This window comes from Primulina eburnea, unplaced genomic scaffold (genome assembly GCF_022965805.1).
Source record: "Primulina eburnea isolate SZY01 unplaced genomic scaffold, ASM2296580v1 ctg553_ERROPOS100000, whole genome shotgun sequence".
NCBI lineage: Eukaryota > Viridiplantae > Streptophyta > Magnoliopsida > Lamiales > Gesneriaceae > Primulina > Primulina eburnea.
This window is the reverse complement of record NW_027331342.1, coordinates 55,051-74,755: the sequence shown is the minus strand read 5'-3', so window position 1 is coordinate 74,755 and position 19,705 is coordinate 55,051. Positions and strand designations below refer to the sequence as shown.

Below are 19,705 nucleotides of genomic sequence, written 5' to 3'. Positions count from 1 at the left end.
AATTTTTTGTATTATTTATTTTAATAAAAGAATGTATAACACTATTACTATTATTTATAAGGTATTTTCACAAAACCAATTCATTTTATAAATAATATTATTACATATTGATTCGAATCATTAGTTGTTGAACAAATATTTTGATATTATTTGTAGTCATGCCATGAAAGTGAGTGAAAGAGTAATAAATAATAATTAGTCAATGGACTAATAATAATTAACTAATTACATAAAAGAAAGACAAATTGGTATATTTATATTAATAAAAGAATGTTAACACTATTACTATTATTTGTAAGGTATTTTCACAAAACCAATTCATTTTATAAATAATATTATTACATATTGATTAGAATCATTAGTTGTTGAACAAATATTTTGATATTATTTGTAGTCATGCCATGAAAGTGAGTGAAAGAGTACTAAATAATAATTAGTCAATGGATTAATAATAATTGATTAATAATAATTAACTAATTACATAAAAGGAAGACAAAGTGTCATTAGAGTATAATTTTAATGAGGATAATAGAGGAAATTCACAATTCAATTGGTATATTTATATAGATATAGATATATATATATATATATATATATATATATATATATATATATATATATATATATATATATATTTATATATATATAAAGCCGGAAATTCTATTTTTGGTTTGTGCATCTGTCTTCTTTGCGATTTTATTGATCTATATTATTAAATTTCAGTCTTAATCACGCACCTTCCGATATTCAACAATTTTAATCCATTTCATCTGTATTGCTGATGTATCACTACACACGTTTGTGTCGTATTGATATCACGTCGGAATAATGAATAAAACAACCAGAAAAACAAAAATAACATAATAAACTGAAATTTGATAACATAGATGACCAAAATCTCGAAAAGAAGGAGTAATATATAGTAAACTAAATTATCATGCACAAAAATCTTTAAAGCCAATAAATCAAGTTTTTACTCTGACCTAGCTCTCAACCAACTCATCAACCTTTTGGTTCACAAGGTACAAGAATCAAATTTATAGGAATTCAATGCGACAATTATGTTCAACCGCTGTTACCTGTCTGAGAATGACTAAAATGTGGAAGATCAAAATAACAATATAATATATTCCTGGGATGAAGCTAAGCTATTTACCAGTGGTCCGACTTTAAGCCCACTGTCATTCATTGAATATCAGCTGTTATACAACATAATTTCGGTGCGGGCTATGAATTTATGACGGAGAATTTTGTGTAGAATTCATCTACGAGGCCATATAATCGAATTTTTTTAGCAACCTAGTATTACATAAGGATGACAATTGGTCGAGTTTAAACCTATCATGTGTTAAATCAGTCCTGCTCGGAATGAGTCCAAAATAAGTCAAACGGGTTGTGAGATGGTTTATCCTTCATTATATGAGTCCCACCCGGAATGAGTCTAAAATAGGTCAAACGGGTTGTGTCCAAAACCAATCAAATGCAATCCTAGTCGATATATCCCAGATGCTCTCCAGCTCCTTCCTTTTTTTCTCGAACACGTATGCTTCTGCAAGTTCGTGTTCATTCAACCACTTGATAGCATAGTTGATCTCATACTACTAGTATGTCACTCGTGCGATATTCAAGAAATAACAACAGTAAATAAATTAACCTTCCACTCTTTGAAAAATGCCTCCTTTAATAGGCCTGCTCCAGGTGGGAAATGCCACAAATGCATGAGTTGCAGAATGAAACAAGGTTCAAACGTGTAGAATCTCCCTTGAGGAATTTCATCCAAACTTCCTCTTGCAAAGAGACAGAAACAGAGACAGACCAAACACCCAATTTTTTTTTTCGAGCTCGGCGTAAACCATACCATAGTGAAAGAACAGAGCATGTATTTCATCAGCCAAACTTAGCTGCTAGAGTGAAGCCTCTTGTAGTTTTTTTAGCACTCGAGCTTCAAATTCATCAAGTGAGATTTAATTATTAGCTCAAACAAGTTGTGAAAGTGTCAAGTCACAAACAAAACAACGCAAAAGAAGGCCACAAGAAGCTGTGTATATTTATCAACAAAGCACCGTATTGGTAGAGGAATATGAAAACCATTAAAATGTCAGAAATAAGAGTCATTTGAGCACACCTGCTGGAGCTTTTATCCAGACAGAGTATTGATTCCTCCAGAACTAGTAGGTAGAGATAGAACCATTGTTCGTGTCTTGGTTTCATGAGGGTGTTCTACGGTGGACAAGGAGTCACCACTGGATTTGTCCAACAGTAATCCATGCCACTCAACGTTATACTTGACGAAGATAAACATTGCACAAATCCAAGGATTGTAGTAGCTGGAGATGATCTTGGTTCAATAGAGAATCATTCATTATAGAATGTCTAAATTTACCAGATTATACTTCATACGTAACTCCACCCAGGTTCCTTCTTCATTCCAGTTTCTTTCATTGAACCTCTGATTTTCAAAACCTGTTCCCAGCGACCTACATCAGCTAAGATATTTGCAATAGAAATGTAAGCTCCAGCATCAGATTGTTGCAATTCCATGATCTTCCCAGCAGCTAGCTTACTAAGATCATGATTACCGTGAACTCTGCAAGCAGCAAGTAGAATTTCCCACACCAAAGAATCGGGTTCTATAGGCATATTCACGATAAACCTCTCTGCCTCTGCTAATCTTCCTGCACGACCCAGAAGATCTACCATACAAGTGTAATGTTTATTACCAGGCTCCAATCCATGGTCTTTGATCATTGAATTTAGATGAAAATATGCTTCCTCAACCAAACCAGATTGACTACAGGCAGACAGAATGCCAACAAAAGTAACATCATCGGGCTCGATTCCTGATCTTTTCATTAGTTCGTAGATTTCTAAGGCCTCCGATCCTTTTCCATGCTGCGCATAGCTTGCAATCATTGTTGTAAAGCTGAACAAATCAGGATTTTTTATCTGTTGAAACACTGTGATAGAGTCACATATACTTCCGCATTTTGAATACATCAAGACAAGTGCACTTCCAACGGACGCTTCTGATTCTAATCCCGTTTTTATAGCATGCACATGCACCTGAGTACCGATGGCTGGTCTGTTCAAATTTGCGAGGGCCCAAAGAATAGATGAAAACGTGAAGGTATCAATGCTTAATTCGGATAGAAGCATGTCTCGAAAAAGCTGAAAAACTTCCTCAATGTGCCCTCTTTGGGCGAATCCTGAAATTAATGAGGACCATGAAACCTGATCTTTGAAGGGCATCCTATGAAAAACAATCCTTGCCGCATTCAGATCACCACATTTGGAGTACATGTTCACTAATGCCCCACCAAGGATAAAGTGATCCTGAAATCCACGTCTAAGTGAGAATCCATGAATTTCTTTACCAAGCTTCATGGAACGAAGATCAGAACATGCTGTTAGAACTGCATTTAAAATCGTCACATCGGGAATGTATTCCTCAAATCGCATCTCTCTAAACAATGTAACAGCATTATCTGCAGACCCATGTTCTGCAAAACCAGCAATCATAGAGGTCCATGAAACAATGTCTCTCCTCTCAAGCTGCTCAAAAGCTTCAAGAGACTCCTCTAAGTTACCACATTTTGAATACATTGTGAGAATAGAACTGCCAACAGACAAATCAAACTGCAGACCAGTTTTGTGAATATACCCATGTAGCTGTCTCCCTAAAGATAGATCATCTATTATGCTCAAGATACTGGATGCACTGAATTTATCAGGCGTAACACCCTCTTGGACCATTCTATGAAACAAAATGATCGCTTTATCATAACTTTGGTTACGAACAAAAGCTGAAATCATGTTAGCCCAAATACCCACCATCTTCAGATTGTCCGTTTCTGCAAATGCTATTTCAGATAAATCAATGGCTCCAAGTTTTGAGTACATGGAAATTAAAGATGCTTTCACCACTGCATTTGAGTAGAAGCCTATTTTTAAAATCCAGCAATGGATCTGTTTCGCTTCCTTAAACATATCTGGATATGCACAAGCAGAAAGAACACTTGAGATGGTGTAACTATTTATATCCTCTCCCTTTTTACGCATTTCATCGAGGACCCAAACAGCTGAAGCTGAATCACCATTCTCGACAAAACCAGAGATGATTGCTGTCCAAGAGATGACATTCCGCAATGGCATGAGATTAAATTGCTTGACCGCATCACAAATAGCTCCACATTTTGCATACAAATCCACAATAGCAGTCCCCACAAAAACATCTGTGCCTGTGCCGCATTTGATTGTTAGTCCATGAATGCTTTTTCCAAAGTCAAGCTCCCTGAGGGTAGCACTGCCAGTCAAAACACTAGCAAATGTAAAAGAATTCGGGGCTATAGAGGCATGCCAACATATTTGCCTGAAAATTTCCAATGCTAACCTATTATCCTCATTCTTTACAGCTCCTGATACCACAGCATTCCAACAAACCACATTCTCACAGTCAACATCATAAAGCACTCTCAGAGCATCCTTAACTCTGCATCTTCTCGTAAACAAATCTATGGCTCCGGTCCTCACATAATCATTGAAAAAGAATCCATTTTTAATAACATGAGCATAAACCTGCTCTCCACAGACCACAGTGTCTAATGCCCCGCATGCAGCAAAAATACTGCTATAAGTAAACTCATCAAATTCTACTCCTAAAACATGCATTTGACAAAAAACCCTCCAAGAATCATCATAACATGAATTCTTATTAAACCCCGAGATCACCAAATTCCACGTTACTACATTTGGTTCACAAACAGATCCAGAGCATAATCCACTCGACCACATTCTGAATAAGAATCGATCAAATTGTTGGCTACATAGATATTGGAGTACAGTACGCATGTTTTTAGGAAAAGGGCATGTGTTGTTTTGGATTCTGTCAGTGTTAAACGCCTGAAATTGGTGGGATTCGCGAGCAAGTCAACTGGGTCGGCCTTAATGTAATTGGTGGTTGCTTCGATCAAACGATTATCAGGCGAGGCAATGGAGGAAAAGAGCTTACGGGCCAACTTTAACGAACTTTTGTAGCTCGGTGAATGAATTTTGATGCCATTCATCTGGATTTCACAAAGACATCAATGGCCGAACCGCGGAAATTTGAAAAGTAATTTCTTATTAGGAACTATTAATTATTAAATAAAATCTAGGAAGCAAGGCATATAAGTCAAGATGGCCGAGCGGTCTAAGGCGCCAGTTTCAGGTACTGGTCCGAAAGGGCGTGGGTTCAAATCCCACTCTTGACAAATTCCTTTATTTTTTACTTTTTAAAAACAATTTTCGAATAATTTTAATTTTCACTTTTTGAAAAAAAAAAATAGTAGTGAATAAAAATTAAATTAATTTGTTTCTGTATATTATTAATATTATATTATACATAATTTTTTTTAGATTTAAAATTATAGAAATGGACAAATACTAAATTAATCCATTTTATTGTTTATTATAGCGAATGGAAAATTTATTTAGCCTAGGATGAAAGTTTATTTTTGTATTTTATATTTGAGTGAGTCTCATATGAGACCTTCTCACGGATCCTAATTTGTGAGACGGGTCAACCCTATCGATATTCACAATAAAAAGTAATAGTTTTTCATGGATGACTCAAATAAAAAATCTGTCTTACAAATACGATCAGTAAGACTGTCTCACATAAATTTTTGTTTTTATTATTTATGAAGAATAATTAAACTAGTTTATTTTATATATAATTTGACGACAGCAAATCATATATATTCAACCAGATATAACAAACCGCAAGTTTTCGGACAAGAAAATATTACAATAAAGAGAATCATTATTACCTGAGGAAAAGGTCTTGCTTTACTAAATTTTTTCGTGTATATACGATTTATGGTTACCATCTCTTAGTTTTGATGCATTTATCATTAAACACAAAAAACTTATATGAGACAGTTTCATTAGTTTATTTTGTACGACTAATCTTCGACATGATCCAAACTTATGAAAATTATTATTTTTCTGTCCAAAATACTAATTTTCACTGTAAACATGGATTAAGTCAACCCGTGAAACCGTCTCACGGGAGATTTACACATCGCTAAATTATTGTGTGCAGTGGCGGATTTACCATATGACCAGGAGGGGCCACGGCCCCCCCAATTTTTTTAAAAAAATTAGAGTGAGTATCATGTGAGACCGTCTCACGGGTCATAATTCGTGAGACGGGTCAACCCTACTCATATTCACAATAAAAAGTAATACTCTTAGCATAAAAAGTAATATTTTTTCATGGGTGATCCAAATAAGAGATCCGTCTCACAAAGTAGATCCGTGAGACCGTCTCACACAAGTTTTTGCCAAAAAATTATTACTATATAATATATATTTTATTATTTAGTATATATATAATTTGACCTACAACAAATATGAAGTATCTATAATTAGTCTAATGGTTAAAGACTTTCGATGTTTATACATGTGGTCTGTGTTTCATTTTTCTTAGGCGTTGTCTGTTATATTACTTTTAAATATTCTGTTTATTTTTTTAATTATTGTATTCTTATTATTGAAATTTATATGCAAACATATAATAATTATTTTCCTATTTTTGTATGCGTGGGTTGGGGTGAGTCAACCCCCGAACTTATAATCTTGGATCCGTCCCTGATTGTGTGGTCTTCTAAAATTATTGATGATAAAAAGAAGTCGTCCTAAACAGTTTTGACATGCCTCTACAATTGTTTACCATTTTGGTGTATAACAAGGCAATTACAAAATCTGTTGAACTTTGATATATGTGGAACTCATTATTAGTGTATCAGACAATGTTGTAGGAAATATTGTAGAAGATTTTCACCCGAATCATGTATGCTCATTATCAAATATCTTATATCGTACACATGCTTATTTATTAGTGAGTATCAGATCATGCCTTCAAGCCCTGAATGCAATTATAGATCTATTTTCCATTCAATTTATATTATGTATGTGTGCCATTATAGAACAGTTACTTGAACTGGTTTATAGACTATAATGCCCATATTCGACAACTGTCTTCATTGTACCAAGACGAGTTTTTCCAGCGTGCTTATGCTTTCACTCACACGCACCCTAGGAAACTCTCCGGGAGTCATCTATCTCAGATTGCCCCAAGTCAAGCACATTTAATTTTGGAGTTCTTATGTGATGAGCTACCGAAAAGATGTACCTTCTTAATATGAGTAGCACCTATTAAATCTTTTAAGCACTCTTCAACTGCACAGTCTCATACCTGAACAATTTTGTAATTCCTTTCATTCCGGTGTGAGATTGGTTCATTCATGTTTCCTTCGCTTATTAGGAGCCCTTCATTGTCCGTGAAACCTCATGCCACCAACGATCACCTCCCACCCTCTTCGGTCCCAGGCCTCACAGAGGTATTCACTTTCTTTCGATTTTTTATGCTTTCAGGTGAGTGATATGACTGCTATATTTTGTTTTGGATTTTCTTAACCTGTATTTTTAGGCTTCTAAGGTAAATCCTACAAATAAATGTTTTGGCAAGGAATTGGTTGGCTACAAGATAAAAGTTTGGTGGCCAATGGACAAAATGTGTAAGCACTTCAAATCCTGATCACTTGGTGTTTATTACACTTCTTCTAATGAGAATTGTTTTCTCACATAACTACTTTTTCTGGTTCTCTAGGTACTATGATGGAAATGCTGCGTCTTACGACTATTTGAAAAAGACACCCCAGGTAAAACTTCAGAGTAACGCCTTGTCCGAGACTCTTAGTTTTACACAAGCAATCACAACAACTTCGGCACGTTCAATTTCTGGATTCACATATGCATTTACCCCAGTCGTCGTGCTTCCTGATTCACTCGACGCATCCTCGCAGTTGTACTGTCCGTGGTGCCGAGTGAAGTATTTGAATGAATCGATTGACTTGAGAAGATGTCTGATAATTTTTTGTTATGGAATCCATTGGACATGATCACGGCTGTCTCTATGTTGTAAGGATGGGATGTGATGGTTTCTATGCTGAATATTCTTGGCAAGTACTCGATTTCGCTACTGTAATCACAACACCACCACTTTGGCGTAATCTGGAAAGACTTCGCGATGAAATGTTCCTTGATATTGCTTTAGTTTTGTCTAATTCATTCAAAGTTGAGGATTTTGAAGTATTTGCTGTCATGTGTTGGGCAATCTGGACTGAAACATGCAAGAGAAAACATGAAAAGCAGGGATGTCATGCGGAGTTGAAAATAGATTGGGCAGTGGCATTGTTGGATACATTTCAGAAATCTTATAAAAAAGCTTATTCAATCAGAAGCAACAGACAGGGACATATGGATCACGGTTGGCAGCCACCTTTACTGAACCAATTCAGTTTGGACGTGGACGTGGACGCGCGGGGTATGATTTGCACAAAAGCAAGTTTAATGTTTGGGTTGTGGTTCGAGATTCTCAAGGCCGAGTCTGGGGTGCATCAGCTTGTGTCATAACACATCCGGGCTCGTCGATATGGTATGGAATTTTGTTTGCGCCTTGGTCTTACACATATTTGCAACTTCTCGGATTCTACCAAGCTATCAATTCTATCATTGAACCTACTGAAGATTTGGGACCAGATGGCTTGCAAGCTTCAGAGATTCAAGATCTCACACACATAATTTTTTTTATTAAGAAAGTGTTTTAAAAAATATATATAAATAAAAAGTTGTAATATATATAAGTCGGAATAAAACATAAATGACAAAAACTTGTGTGAGACGCTTTCATGGGTCGTATTTTATGAGACGAATCTCTTATTTGGGTCATCCATGAAAAATTATTACTTTTTATGCTAAGAGTATTATTTTTTATTGTGAATATCGGTAGAATTGACTCCTTTCATAAATAAAGATTTATAAGAATGTCGCAAAGTAAATTATGATTTATGTGATCGTTGACTTGAAGAATTTGGACTATGCTAATGTCAAATCACAAATATCAAATTGAGAAAAAATCTCTGAGCAGCTGTTGGTCAACTGTATTTCGAGTTTAGCTGCAACCAACTCCCTGTCCCCCCAAAATCATTTCTTGAACCCTAATTTTTGAGACCTCGATTTCACAATTCTAGTTGATTAACCGTTCTTCGATTAATGGCGCAATCTGCAGTTATTCATATGCCATCATTATGTGCCACTCGTCTCTGGAAAACCCACCAGCCCCTTTCTTCTCCAGCTATTTGCACTTCCAAAGCCATCAGCTTTACCATTAGAGCCTCAACTTCGCTCGGCAACTATGCCCCGTCCATGCCTGCAGCGCCCTTGAATTGCAGCGCCAGCAGCTGGAAGTGGAAGTATCAGGGAAATTCATTGAATATCCACTTCGAGAAGTTCGAGAAGGAGGGCAATAATGGGCCTTGCAAGAACATTCTGATGGTTCCCACGATATCTGACGTCAGCACCGTGGAGGAGTGGAGAATTGTTGCTGAAGAAATTGTGAGGAAGAATGGTGGGATTGCGACCATTGTGGACTGGCCTGGTCTCGGGCACTCCGACCGGCCAAAACTCGACTACAATGCTGACGTCATGGAGAGATTTATAGTGGATTTTATAACTTCCCCTGATTGCCCCATTGCTAGCTCTGTGGCAGGTCTGAAAAATCGTATCTTGAAGCAGATTTTTTGTTTACATTTGTTGGTTTAGTGTGCTCAAGAAGTTGAGTTCCTGTTTTATTTACAAGTTATTTATCATGGATGTATATTATGTAGATCAATTTAAGCACTCTGTGATAGCGGTTAGCCCACTGCCATGAATATAGGTTTCATCTGATGTGTAACTTATGCAAACTTTAGAAGGGAAACATTATGTATTTGTTGTCCTTCAGTAATTTTCTGACCAAGGAGGAGCTCTCTTTAGGAACTAAATGGGTGTCCTTACTGTTGTTGGGGGGCTCGGCATTTTGGCTACGTGTTGGGCTCTTATTCATTTGCAGCTCTTTTGGGCTTTGTTTGTGGTTGTCTTTGCTGCCTGTTGGTTCTTGTTGTGTATTAAGCTGACGTAGGAACCGATTTTTCTTTTCATTTTGGTTTTTAGCATGCCAAAACATCGAGAGAATATCATTTTTCTATGAAACTTTAGGACACGTGACTGAACTTGTTATCCAATCCATTTCTCCGTCTTTAAATTGTCTTGAGATCTCTTTTATCTTATTCGGTTCATTCAACATGTACAATTTGTGTTCATTGGCACACTGTTGATTTTAGTTATCCTCGATATTGATTGTATACATAATTATTTACACAGTTAACAATGCAGAAGTAATGTGTTGTTATGCCTGGTTACTGTCCTAAACTGCATTATATAAATTTTTAACTTTTTTAATATGCTATTGCATATCTCAGTTAATGATTATGTGGTCTTTGGAGGAGGGCATGCTGCGACTATAGTAGTGCGTGCAACAAGAAATGGTAAGTTAAAGCCAAAGGCCATTGCTGCTGTTGCTCCCACCTGGGCTGGGCCCCTTCCTATTGTATTTGGTAAAGATTCAAGTATGGAGACTAGGTAGGCGTTACCCTTAACATTCTTAGCAAATTATCGAAGTAATGATGAGATTTCTTTTTCTGAAGCATGGGCATGCCACTCATCTTCTTTCTTCCACTCATCTTCTTTTTCTTTATGGTTATGCATCCACTTTTTCATCGGTCGACGAGATATTCAAACTGTTTCCTATGAGAGTTCAAGTTTACACGAGATCTTTAATTGAGTCATTTTGTAAAAAAAATTGTAAGATGCATTATCTGTTGGTTGATACTTCACATCTTTTATTGTATTTAATCAACCTTGTCTTCCCCTCTATCTTGCGAATTTTCAGGTATGGGCTTCTTAGAGGGACCTTAAGGGCTCCTGCTGTGGGTTGGATGATGTACAATGTGCTTGTGAGTAATGTGAAGGCAATCAAATCTCAGTACCAGTCCCATGTATATGCAGATCCTGAAAATGTGACACCTAGTATTATTGAGAGCAGATATGAGCTAACGAAACGGAAAGGTGCTCGGTATGTGCCTGCTGCTTTCTTGACTGGGTTGCTTGATCCAGTAAATTCCAGGGAGGAGTTCGTCGAACTATTTGCAGGGCTAGAAGGAACGGTGCCTGTGCTAGTTATGTCCGCATCACGCGCACCAAAGAGGTCAAAAGCCGAAATGGAAGCTCTTAGAGGATCAAAAGGAGTAAGCAAATTTGTGGAAGTGCCTGGTGCTCTCCTTCCTCAAGAAGAATATCCTACAGTTGTCGCAGAAGAGCTTTACAAGTTTTTAATCGAGACCTATGAATCTAAAGCTTAAGAGCTATTCATACCGAGTGGCGGAGAGCATAGAATGCTATATTACATGTTCATACTCAAAGTCTTGGGGTTAACCCTTCCTTCTTATATTTTATTATCCAAAAATTTTGTCGATGATAATCATTTTGAACAAATTCGGGTTTGGCAATAAATTTCAACAGAAACCCAAAAATGTATCTTGTATTCTGACCGTATGTTCTGGTGAATATGGTCTAGGATACATTACCAGCATTCTGGTTTGTGGTTATATCTGAAATTTTGTTTTCTACAGTTTTCAGTACTTCCATCTGAGGAATACCCTTTCCCTACAAGACAGGATTATTTTGTTCTTTGTTTTGTACTTTACAAGGTCTCGTTTCAATCCTCTTTTCAGTCGATGTATTCATCTTACGAGTAAAATTTATCTTGTCGAATTTTATTCTGCTCTGGTCTTGTTTATTACATGAAATCAGCTGTCTGCATATACTGGTAACCATAGTTATCAAAGGCTCGAAGCACACTAATGCGCGCACATGCACCACGGGCCTTGGCTCAAGACGAAAGTCAATGTGCATGACTCGTATCTTGCATTTTTTCCAATTTTAGTTAGTGCAGCAACTTGTATTGGAAAAAATGCGCGCGCACACACATGTGTGTGTGTGTGAGAAACAAAAGTGTGAAACAATATCAACAAGTCAATGTGAAAGGAGTCGAAACTTTGGGATCAATGCATGTCCTAATTCCAAATAATCATTCTTGAAAAATTAATTTTAAAATGATCCGAAATAATTAAAATTTGGTTGATAGCTATTGCTCTATTTATTGACTATGACATAATGTTTACAAAACTTTAAGCTTGCATATACATGTTTCTTATTCGACTCGAATTCGATAATTTTTTCTTGTATAAATGGTCGTGTACTCGTACCATATATACATTAATCTTTTAGTTCGACCATATTTGATTCGGGTAGAACGTGAACTTGGAGCTAGAATGTAATAGATCATATGATTCATTGGATTGGAGTTGGGCAACTTCTAAAATATAGACATGCTTTGAGGTCAAATGTAATTTAGAATTTAAATTATAGATTTATATAAAAAAAATAAACATCTATAAATATGAATATTTTAAGTTATTATTATTTTTAACAGGCATTATCCAAGCATATTTTAGATTTTTTTAAAAGAAATAATGCTCAAACAACAAAACTCCCACACATTTTTTTAATAAAAATTATTGTTTCAAAATTTCTAAATTGAAAATAATTTCAAAATATTAAGACCAAGCCTTTTTAATTAAATAATAAAAGCTAATTTAAAAACTTGGAGAATTTTGATATAGACTATTTAAATATGGAGCAACTCACAACAGATATACGTGTCTCTTCGACCGATGAACAGTTTAAAATATTTGAGTTATACTACATCATTATCACAAGATATAAGTTTTGATAAAACAACACGCGCTCGATTTTAGAATATTTCCACAACCCAATAAGTAAAAATGAACGCAACAATGAATAATTTAATTGATTTTTAATGTATAAGTATCATCATAATTATCATTTAATCACATTTCATACAATTTGTTATTACCACGATTAAGAAATTACAACAATAAATAAGATTGGTCTTGAAATATTCTACAATTGATATGGCAAATTGAAAACAAGACAAATACATGTCGCGACGAAGTAGTCGACGTTAGGATTGTCTGCATAGTCGATGTTAGTGTCAGTCTTGGTTAATTAGTCGGAACCATGTAGCTCGAATATTTTTAATTTTTTTAAAAAAGAATTATCTTTAGTTTGTGTTGCATTTATAATTTTTTAAAGTTTTTTTTATTTATAATATCATGGAATTACAAAATAATATTCAAAATTTGGTGAAATCATATGAAACATATTATTTGATTTGCTTTATTTTTTATTTAAAATTTAATAGCAAGTGTAAACCAATTTATTTGATTTTATTTTTTATGACGATAGAACCTGCAATCGCTTCTTTCGTTGTTTACACGATAAATCTTCGGGCTAATGCAGCACTCAGTGAATCACGCTATCCAAGTAAAGCACGTCAGGAAAACCCTCTGTAACATGCTCACCCGAGAAAATGTTAGTAAGAACAAGAGACGGTCTCTTGTGAGATGGTCTCACGAATCTTTATCTATGAGACGGATCAACCCTACCAATATTCACAATAAAAAGTAATACTCTTAGCATAAAAAGTAATACATTTTCATGGATGACCCCAAATAAAAGATATATCTCACAAAATACGACGCGTGATACCGTCTCACACAAGTTTTTGCCTAAGAACAATCAGGACTAACAAATGTAATCTTTTTTATTGAATCTATTAGAATGCGGATTAACTTAATTAAACAACTAAGCCCACTTTCATAATAGGACACCAACGTTGTGGGCCTGGCCATAATGAGAAAATAAAAAGACACCTATTCCAAAATGGGACCATGCCACTCATGGCCCAGAGATGTGATCCAACGCATGCTGGGCCCATTTGTCGCTATGCATACGAAGTGTTGTACCATCTGCCTCACATGTGGTACATCCAGCCCAATGGGCCAGCACAGTTGACACTAGGTAGAACAAATAATTCATTGTAAATTAAGATTATGCATGCTGGAAAATAATGTTGTGCCATCTCTTTCTCGTTTGGGTGTCATTCAAAAATGTTCCCAACAATGAACAAAGATTACAATGTTAAACGTGTTGGATGAAACAGAGATGTATGTTCGAAATATTGATAATGGATGAACTGATATTGCAGTTGTAAATCACAACAAATAATACAATAAATTAAACTTCATGTGTTATTGGAACCAATGCATAACGATCATGGAAAGATAAAGTTCAAAGAAAAAGAAACCAAACTGGTGTCTGTTATGTTATAGTTTCGTTAAAACATATTTGTCATTTTTTAAAGTGTTTTGAGGTTCACCGTTGACGATTGTTTCCTATGATAGAACGGTAATACCTGAAACACTTTAGTATAAAGTCCGACACAAGCGAGCTGAACAATACTTTAATTTTATCACGATTTAGATTGAACAAATTGGTAAAATGGTACCGAGAGTTTTCCCTACAAAATCCCTATGATTATCAAGTCGCGGATTGTCATCGAATGGAAAAACCCTTAAAACAAGCTCTTGCAAACACTACCCGAGTTTGGTTGTATTAGATTTGTCATTTCTCGTGCCCTATTTTCAAAAATCGAAGGCCTCATGGGTGTTCTATAACAAGTACAAAGGCGATCTGACAAAAATAATCACATAATTAGAAAACAATTCTTAAAATTTCGTAAAAATTTCAATTTTTATTATGTTTATATATAATTTTTTTTACTAATTTTATTCATCTAAATTGTTAAAATTACAATCTTAATCTTATATAACTTAGTTTCTGGCAATTTTAGTTTATTTTCGCCCTGAAACGCTGATGTGACCACATATGCTGTGGATCAATGTGAAATTGAAAAAAATGACTAAAGTTGAATATAATAATATATCAAATATAGTGAACTAAGACTGCAATTTGACTGTATAGAACACCAAAATCGTGAATAAGAAAATATATAAGACCAAAATTGTAAATTTTTCAAAATTTTATTTAAACTATATATCAAATTTATATATATATATATATATATAAATATATTATTTGATATAAATGTTTATATATTTGCCTTGTTGGTCATATCCCTTCAACCATGAAGTGCAATTATATGATCATTTGGAATATTTTACTCGATAATATTAATGCTATTATTGATCCTAGAGTTGCAAAGCTACGAGTCATAGTTGATGTGACTTGTGAGAGTACTAGTAGATGTGTTTAAAACGGCATACATATTTTTTTTCAGCAATTATGCATCAATATTATTGACAACGACATCAAATATATTGTAGAATATTATATAAATAATCAAAATCGAATAGTGTCTAAACTTTTTATTATCGATTCCTTATATTGATATAAACTGATCATGCACATGCACACGCGCACACATATATACATATACATACAATACGTGGGGTTTGTCGAAAAATTAGAGAACATGGTAGTTTTTTTAAAAAATTAAAAAAAAAGCTGTTTGTCACGAAAATTTGCAGGCGTGCCAGGCACGTGTTCGTGCCGAATTTATGAAATAATCTGATTTCTAATCAGTCATTGCGAATGTAAGGACCGTGTATCGTGTTATCGTAAATCTTATGGGATTATCGATAATTAATGAAATTTTCATGTGATTATGTATTTGATGTATATCATGACAATGAAATTGAGAAAATGAATATTGAATATGAATTGACGTTGTAAGAGCTCGAGTGGAGAAGCCGGACGCTAATGTAGTACAAAATTGATATTTTGTACAGAACATGTGGCGCCCGAGCGGTAGGAAATTACCACCCGAGCGCCAGGGTTGAAATTGCAAGGGTTCGGGCAGAATGTTCCGCGCCCGAGCGGTAACTTTCTACCGCCCGAGCGCGGCATAAATGCAACTCGGGGACAGAATGTCTCGCGCTCGGGCGCGAGAATTCTACCGCCCGAGCGCGAGAGGCGGTGGACTTAGGATAAATTCTTCTCTTTCTTTCCTCCGTCAGTAATTATAGAGAATTCGAGAGACTCGAAGGAATTCGATTTTCTTTCTTCCGAATCGACTTCGAAACGCTGTCTAAACGCGAAACAAATTATATATTTGTGATCGTCGCGTCGAGGGCTTCTGACTGAGGTAATTTTCTTCTAGTTCCAGCAGCTCTAAATATTATAGTGCTGGAATAGCATGCATTTGAAGTTGAATTTCTGATATGTAGTAAAATAACCGACAAGAAACTCATATTCGAAGTCGGAATTGAATTATGTTATGATTTGAATTTGATATGAATTATTGAAGTTTCAAATGATATTTGAAACTCATATTAATAATTTTGGAGTATGTTATTGATTGGAATGAATATGTTATTGATGTCGATAAAGTGTAATATCAATATCTTCAGGCTACATCAACTGGAACGAAGAATTGAGGTATGTTGCGACCGGGTAACATACGACAGGTATCTGTATTATATGATATATGATTGGATTGATTTGATTGGATTGGATTGGAATACGTGTCTATGTGCCTATTTGATGATTTGATGTGACATACATGACATTGAGATTTGAGATATCGATGTATAAAATAAATGTTTTGTTAACACACATCATTTTATGCATACATCGATACATGACATGCACGTTGAGCTATGATCCTTGGATACCTTGATATGATTGGATTGGATTCCGGGGTTTGTGAACACAAATGCTATGTTGGTATTACATGACCCGTAAAACATAGACATTTGTGGCCCCATATGATTGGATATGAGATGTGGGATTGATGGCGCTTCGTCGACGCTACGTGTATTCCCATATCGGCCGGTGTGCCAGCTCGAGCATTGATTTGATTTGATAGCGATTCGATTGATTCTGACATGTGCTCAGTGGATGGGCATTTGACCTGATACATCCACGACATACATGCATTGCATACCATATATCATTGTTTAGATATCTGTGGTATATATGATTGGTTGTTCCATACGGAGCTTTGCTCACCCCCAAGGGGGGCTGTTGTTGTCTTTGTGTGTGGACAATGGCAGGTACTCCAGGTTATCAGGAGACCGGAGATGGTACTTCTGGAGGGAGCCACAGCTTGGGCTGAGGTTTTATGTTTATGTCTTGTTCCCAGTATATATGTATATGTATCTATATACCGGGGCATGTCCCGATGATATGAGTTGTTTGTATGTGATTGGTTTTGATTATGTGTGGGCGTGTTTTATGATTTGAATTTAGATACTATTTTTAGTATTTAAATATCAGAAGAGATATTTTGGGCTCATTGTAAAGAAGTTTTAAACTCGTTTTCCGCTGTGATTACTTAACCCTAATAAAATTGTGTTGTAATAATGAGTAGGAGCTAAGGGCCCCACAGCGAATCTCGATTCGACCGTTTGTTCTAATTCCCTCGAAATGGCTCCAAAAATAAAAACGTGAAATGAGAAATATAATGAAATTAAAGGAGGAATTCATAAGAAACTTCAATATTTATTATGCCGTTATAAATTCGAACAAAGCTTTCACATGAGACTTGGATGGACATTGTTAAAATCTATAAAACGCTTGCTGGAAATGGCAATAAACAACAGAGCAAATAAGAGAAATTTTGCATAAAATTGCTAAGGAATTCTGCAGAGTTTTTGCTGTAGATTTGTTGGATTGATTTGTCGGGGCCCTCTTTCTGATTCCTCATTCTGCTTTTGTCACACTCCATAGGGGAGTTTCAACCATATTCCAAGATCACTCCACGTCTTCCATCTTGGGTAATGGATGTAACCGGCCGCAACGTTCTTTCCTTGGACCAACTGTCTGCATCTCTTGTGGGCCGAAGGTTGGGCTTCGTTTGTGGGCTTTTTGGATTATTTTTTAGGCACAACAATTGCCCCCCCGTAGTCAATTTGGCCCATGGGCCAATTTGACTAATTATATATTTAGCCCACTTTGGCCCATATTCAAAACTTGGCATGGAGGCCATATTTTGTATCACAGTATCCTTTAGAGTTTGTTCAGTAACAATTCTTAACGTGAATTCTTATTTTCTACTCTTTTCATTCATTCCTCAAATAGACAAGCTCAAACCCACATCAATCCTCAAAGTTTCACCTTCACATAAACAAACTTTGATTCCCTCTCTGTGTTCTCACTTACCAGTCACCGGATCGTGGAGTGACATGGACACCATTCAACTTTCAATTAAATTGTCACCCTCAAACTCATTTGCATTCAGCCGTATCATCTCAAAAGAGCAGATAGATTTCTACATTTTTTCTACTGCTTCATGACAAAAACATTGTAGAATATGTTAAATTTCATGATGCACTCAAGGTGTTTGTACATATGTCTGAACGAGTTTTTTTTTTTATGAGCAACACCTTGCAACACTTACTGCTTCCACCTCAACAGAGCAACTTCCTTGGTGTGTATATTTAGAGCTTAGTCTATAGCTTGTGCAACTTATGTAATCTTCCATGTGCTTACAAGAAATACACTAGCACGAGGAATTGTGATGCTCCACCAAATTCATTGAGGATGAGATCCCATTTTTTGAAATTTTGGCAAGCCATAAACTCACAAATGGCAAGATTCATTCGATCTCACAAAGAAATGACAAGTGCAACATCAATGACAACATATACCACACACAAAGCATAGTTTTGTTGATTAACACTCCATTATATCTCATGTGGTTCTCATTTATTTTCCAGGAAATATGGTTAGAGAAATCAATTATTTGAGAATCTCAAAGCCCAATGCAAAAAGGTACCTTAAAGATCAACGGAGATGAAAAATCCTCATGGTAGTGCCGCTGGCAAATCCAAAAGAAATTCACCAAGCTTTGATGAATATATCTGACATGGCTGATCATATATGTATAGAGTGTCATAGACATTGAAAGGAAATAAAATACATCAGCTAGGGACAGTATGTGTACATTTTTACACTTGTTTGCCATGATTTGGCAAGTGTCTTTTTTGATGTGTAGAGTTGGGAAAGTGGCTTGAAAGCCAAACTTTGTTTGTAAAATATATTGTTGTTCTTGTATATGTTGCTTGGGATATATTTGCAGGTGTTTACAATTTTGGAATATCACATTTACAAGGGAAACTCTGCCAAAATTTTCTAAAAAATAAACAAACGGAAAAAAGCCTGTTTTTCTTCAATATTGACGCAAACATTGCGGGTCAACTCTGCTTGCTACCAACCAACAGTTGAACATCATTTTTCAAATAATGCTCCCCAAGGTTCCAAGACATGCACTGAATGAAATTCATTTTGTCATCAATTTGACCAACTAACACAACAAATATTCCTCCCCAAATTTTATCAACTACAGCGGATTCCATGAGCACTTATTTTTATTTATTCACATATGCTCCATCATTATTTACAAACAAATTCAGCAAGGAATGGCTTAAAAGCCTATTCCTCACATATTTACAGAAACTTTCTACGAGTCAATATCTCAAAATTAGCCAAAGTGGCTATCCAGCCTACTTTGTACAATACTTCTCATCTATTCCATCTTTATAAAACATCTGTCTCCGTCCGTCGATCTTTCATCTGAGCCGGAGCTAATATTAAATCCTACATTTGTAACTCTTTCTCCTTGCTACCTCCATATTCCTCTTCAAATATTTTCTTTTCTTTGAATGATTCCTCCACCTTAGATCTGCGCTTAACAGCTTTTTCTCTCAACAAACGTCGTTTTTGGGTCCGAGAAAGCGGTTTTGGGAACTTTGGATGTTCCACCCGTTTCCATACACCATTGGGGATTGCTCTGGGAGGAATAACAAAACGAGATTTTCTTTCATATCTATTATCG

The 19,705-nt window shown here is 35.7% G+C and overlaps 2 protein-coding genes and 1 non-coding gene across 3 annotated transcripts; 2 read left to right on the top strand and 1 right to left on the bottom strand.

Moving 5' to 3' along the window:
- Positions 1–913: 913 nt before the first annotated feature.
- Positions 914–5,068, bottom strand: LOC140821373 (pentatricopeptide repeat-containing protein At1g74600, chloroplastic-like). Its single transcript, XM_073181848.1, is given in 3 exon segments — positions 914–1,942; positions 2,126–4,751; positions 4,754–5,068. Coding segments are annotated over 2 exon segments (2,667 nt in total). The 5' UTR covers positions 5,064–5,068; the 3' UTR covers positions 914–1,942; positions 2,126–2,394.
- Positions 5,069–5,169: 101 nt separating this feature from the next.
- TRNAL-CAG (transfer RNA leucine (anticodon CAG)) lies at positions 5,170–5,249 on the top strand. The gene has a single exon. It is a non-coding gene; the product is annotated as a tRNA-Leu (tRNA).
- A 3,701-nt stretch (positions 5,250–8,950) lies between these two features.
- LOC140821371 (uncharacterized) lies at positions 8,951–11,549 on the top strand. Its single transcript, XM_073181846.1, has 3 exons — positions 8,951–9,592; positions 10,344–10,503; positions 10,814–11,549. The coding sequence occupies exons 1-3, from the start codon at positions 9,097–9,099 to the stop codon at positions 11,280–11,282; spliced, it is 1,125 nt and encodes a 374-aa protein (XP_073037947.1). The 5' UTR covers positions 8,951–9,096; the 3' UTR covers positions 11,283–11,549.
- Positions 11,550–19,705: the final 8,156 nt, after the last annotated feature.

What these genes read in the sequence shown, in the direction of transcription:
- LOC140821371 (XM_073181846.1), top strand. Translation starts at nt 9,097, where the DNA reads ATGGCGCAATCTGCAGTTATTCATATGCCATCATTATGTGCCACTCGT. An exon ending in CATTGCTAGCTCTGTGGCAG is followed by an intron (nt 9,593 to 10,343) that starts GTCTGAAAAATC and finishes TGCATATCTCAG; the next exon opens with TTAATGATTATGTGGTCTTT. An exon ending in GATTCAAGTATGGAGACTAG is followed by an intron (nt 10,504 to 10,813) that starts GTAGGCGTTACC and finishes GCGAATTTTCAG; the next exon opens with GTATGGGCTTCTTAGAGGGA.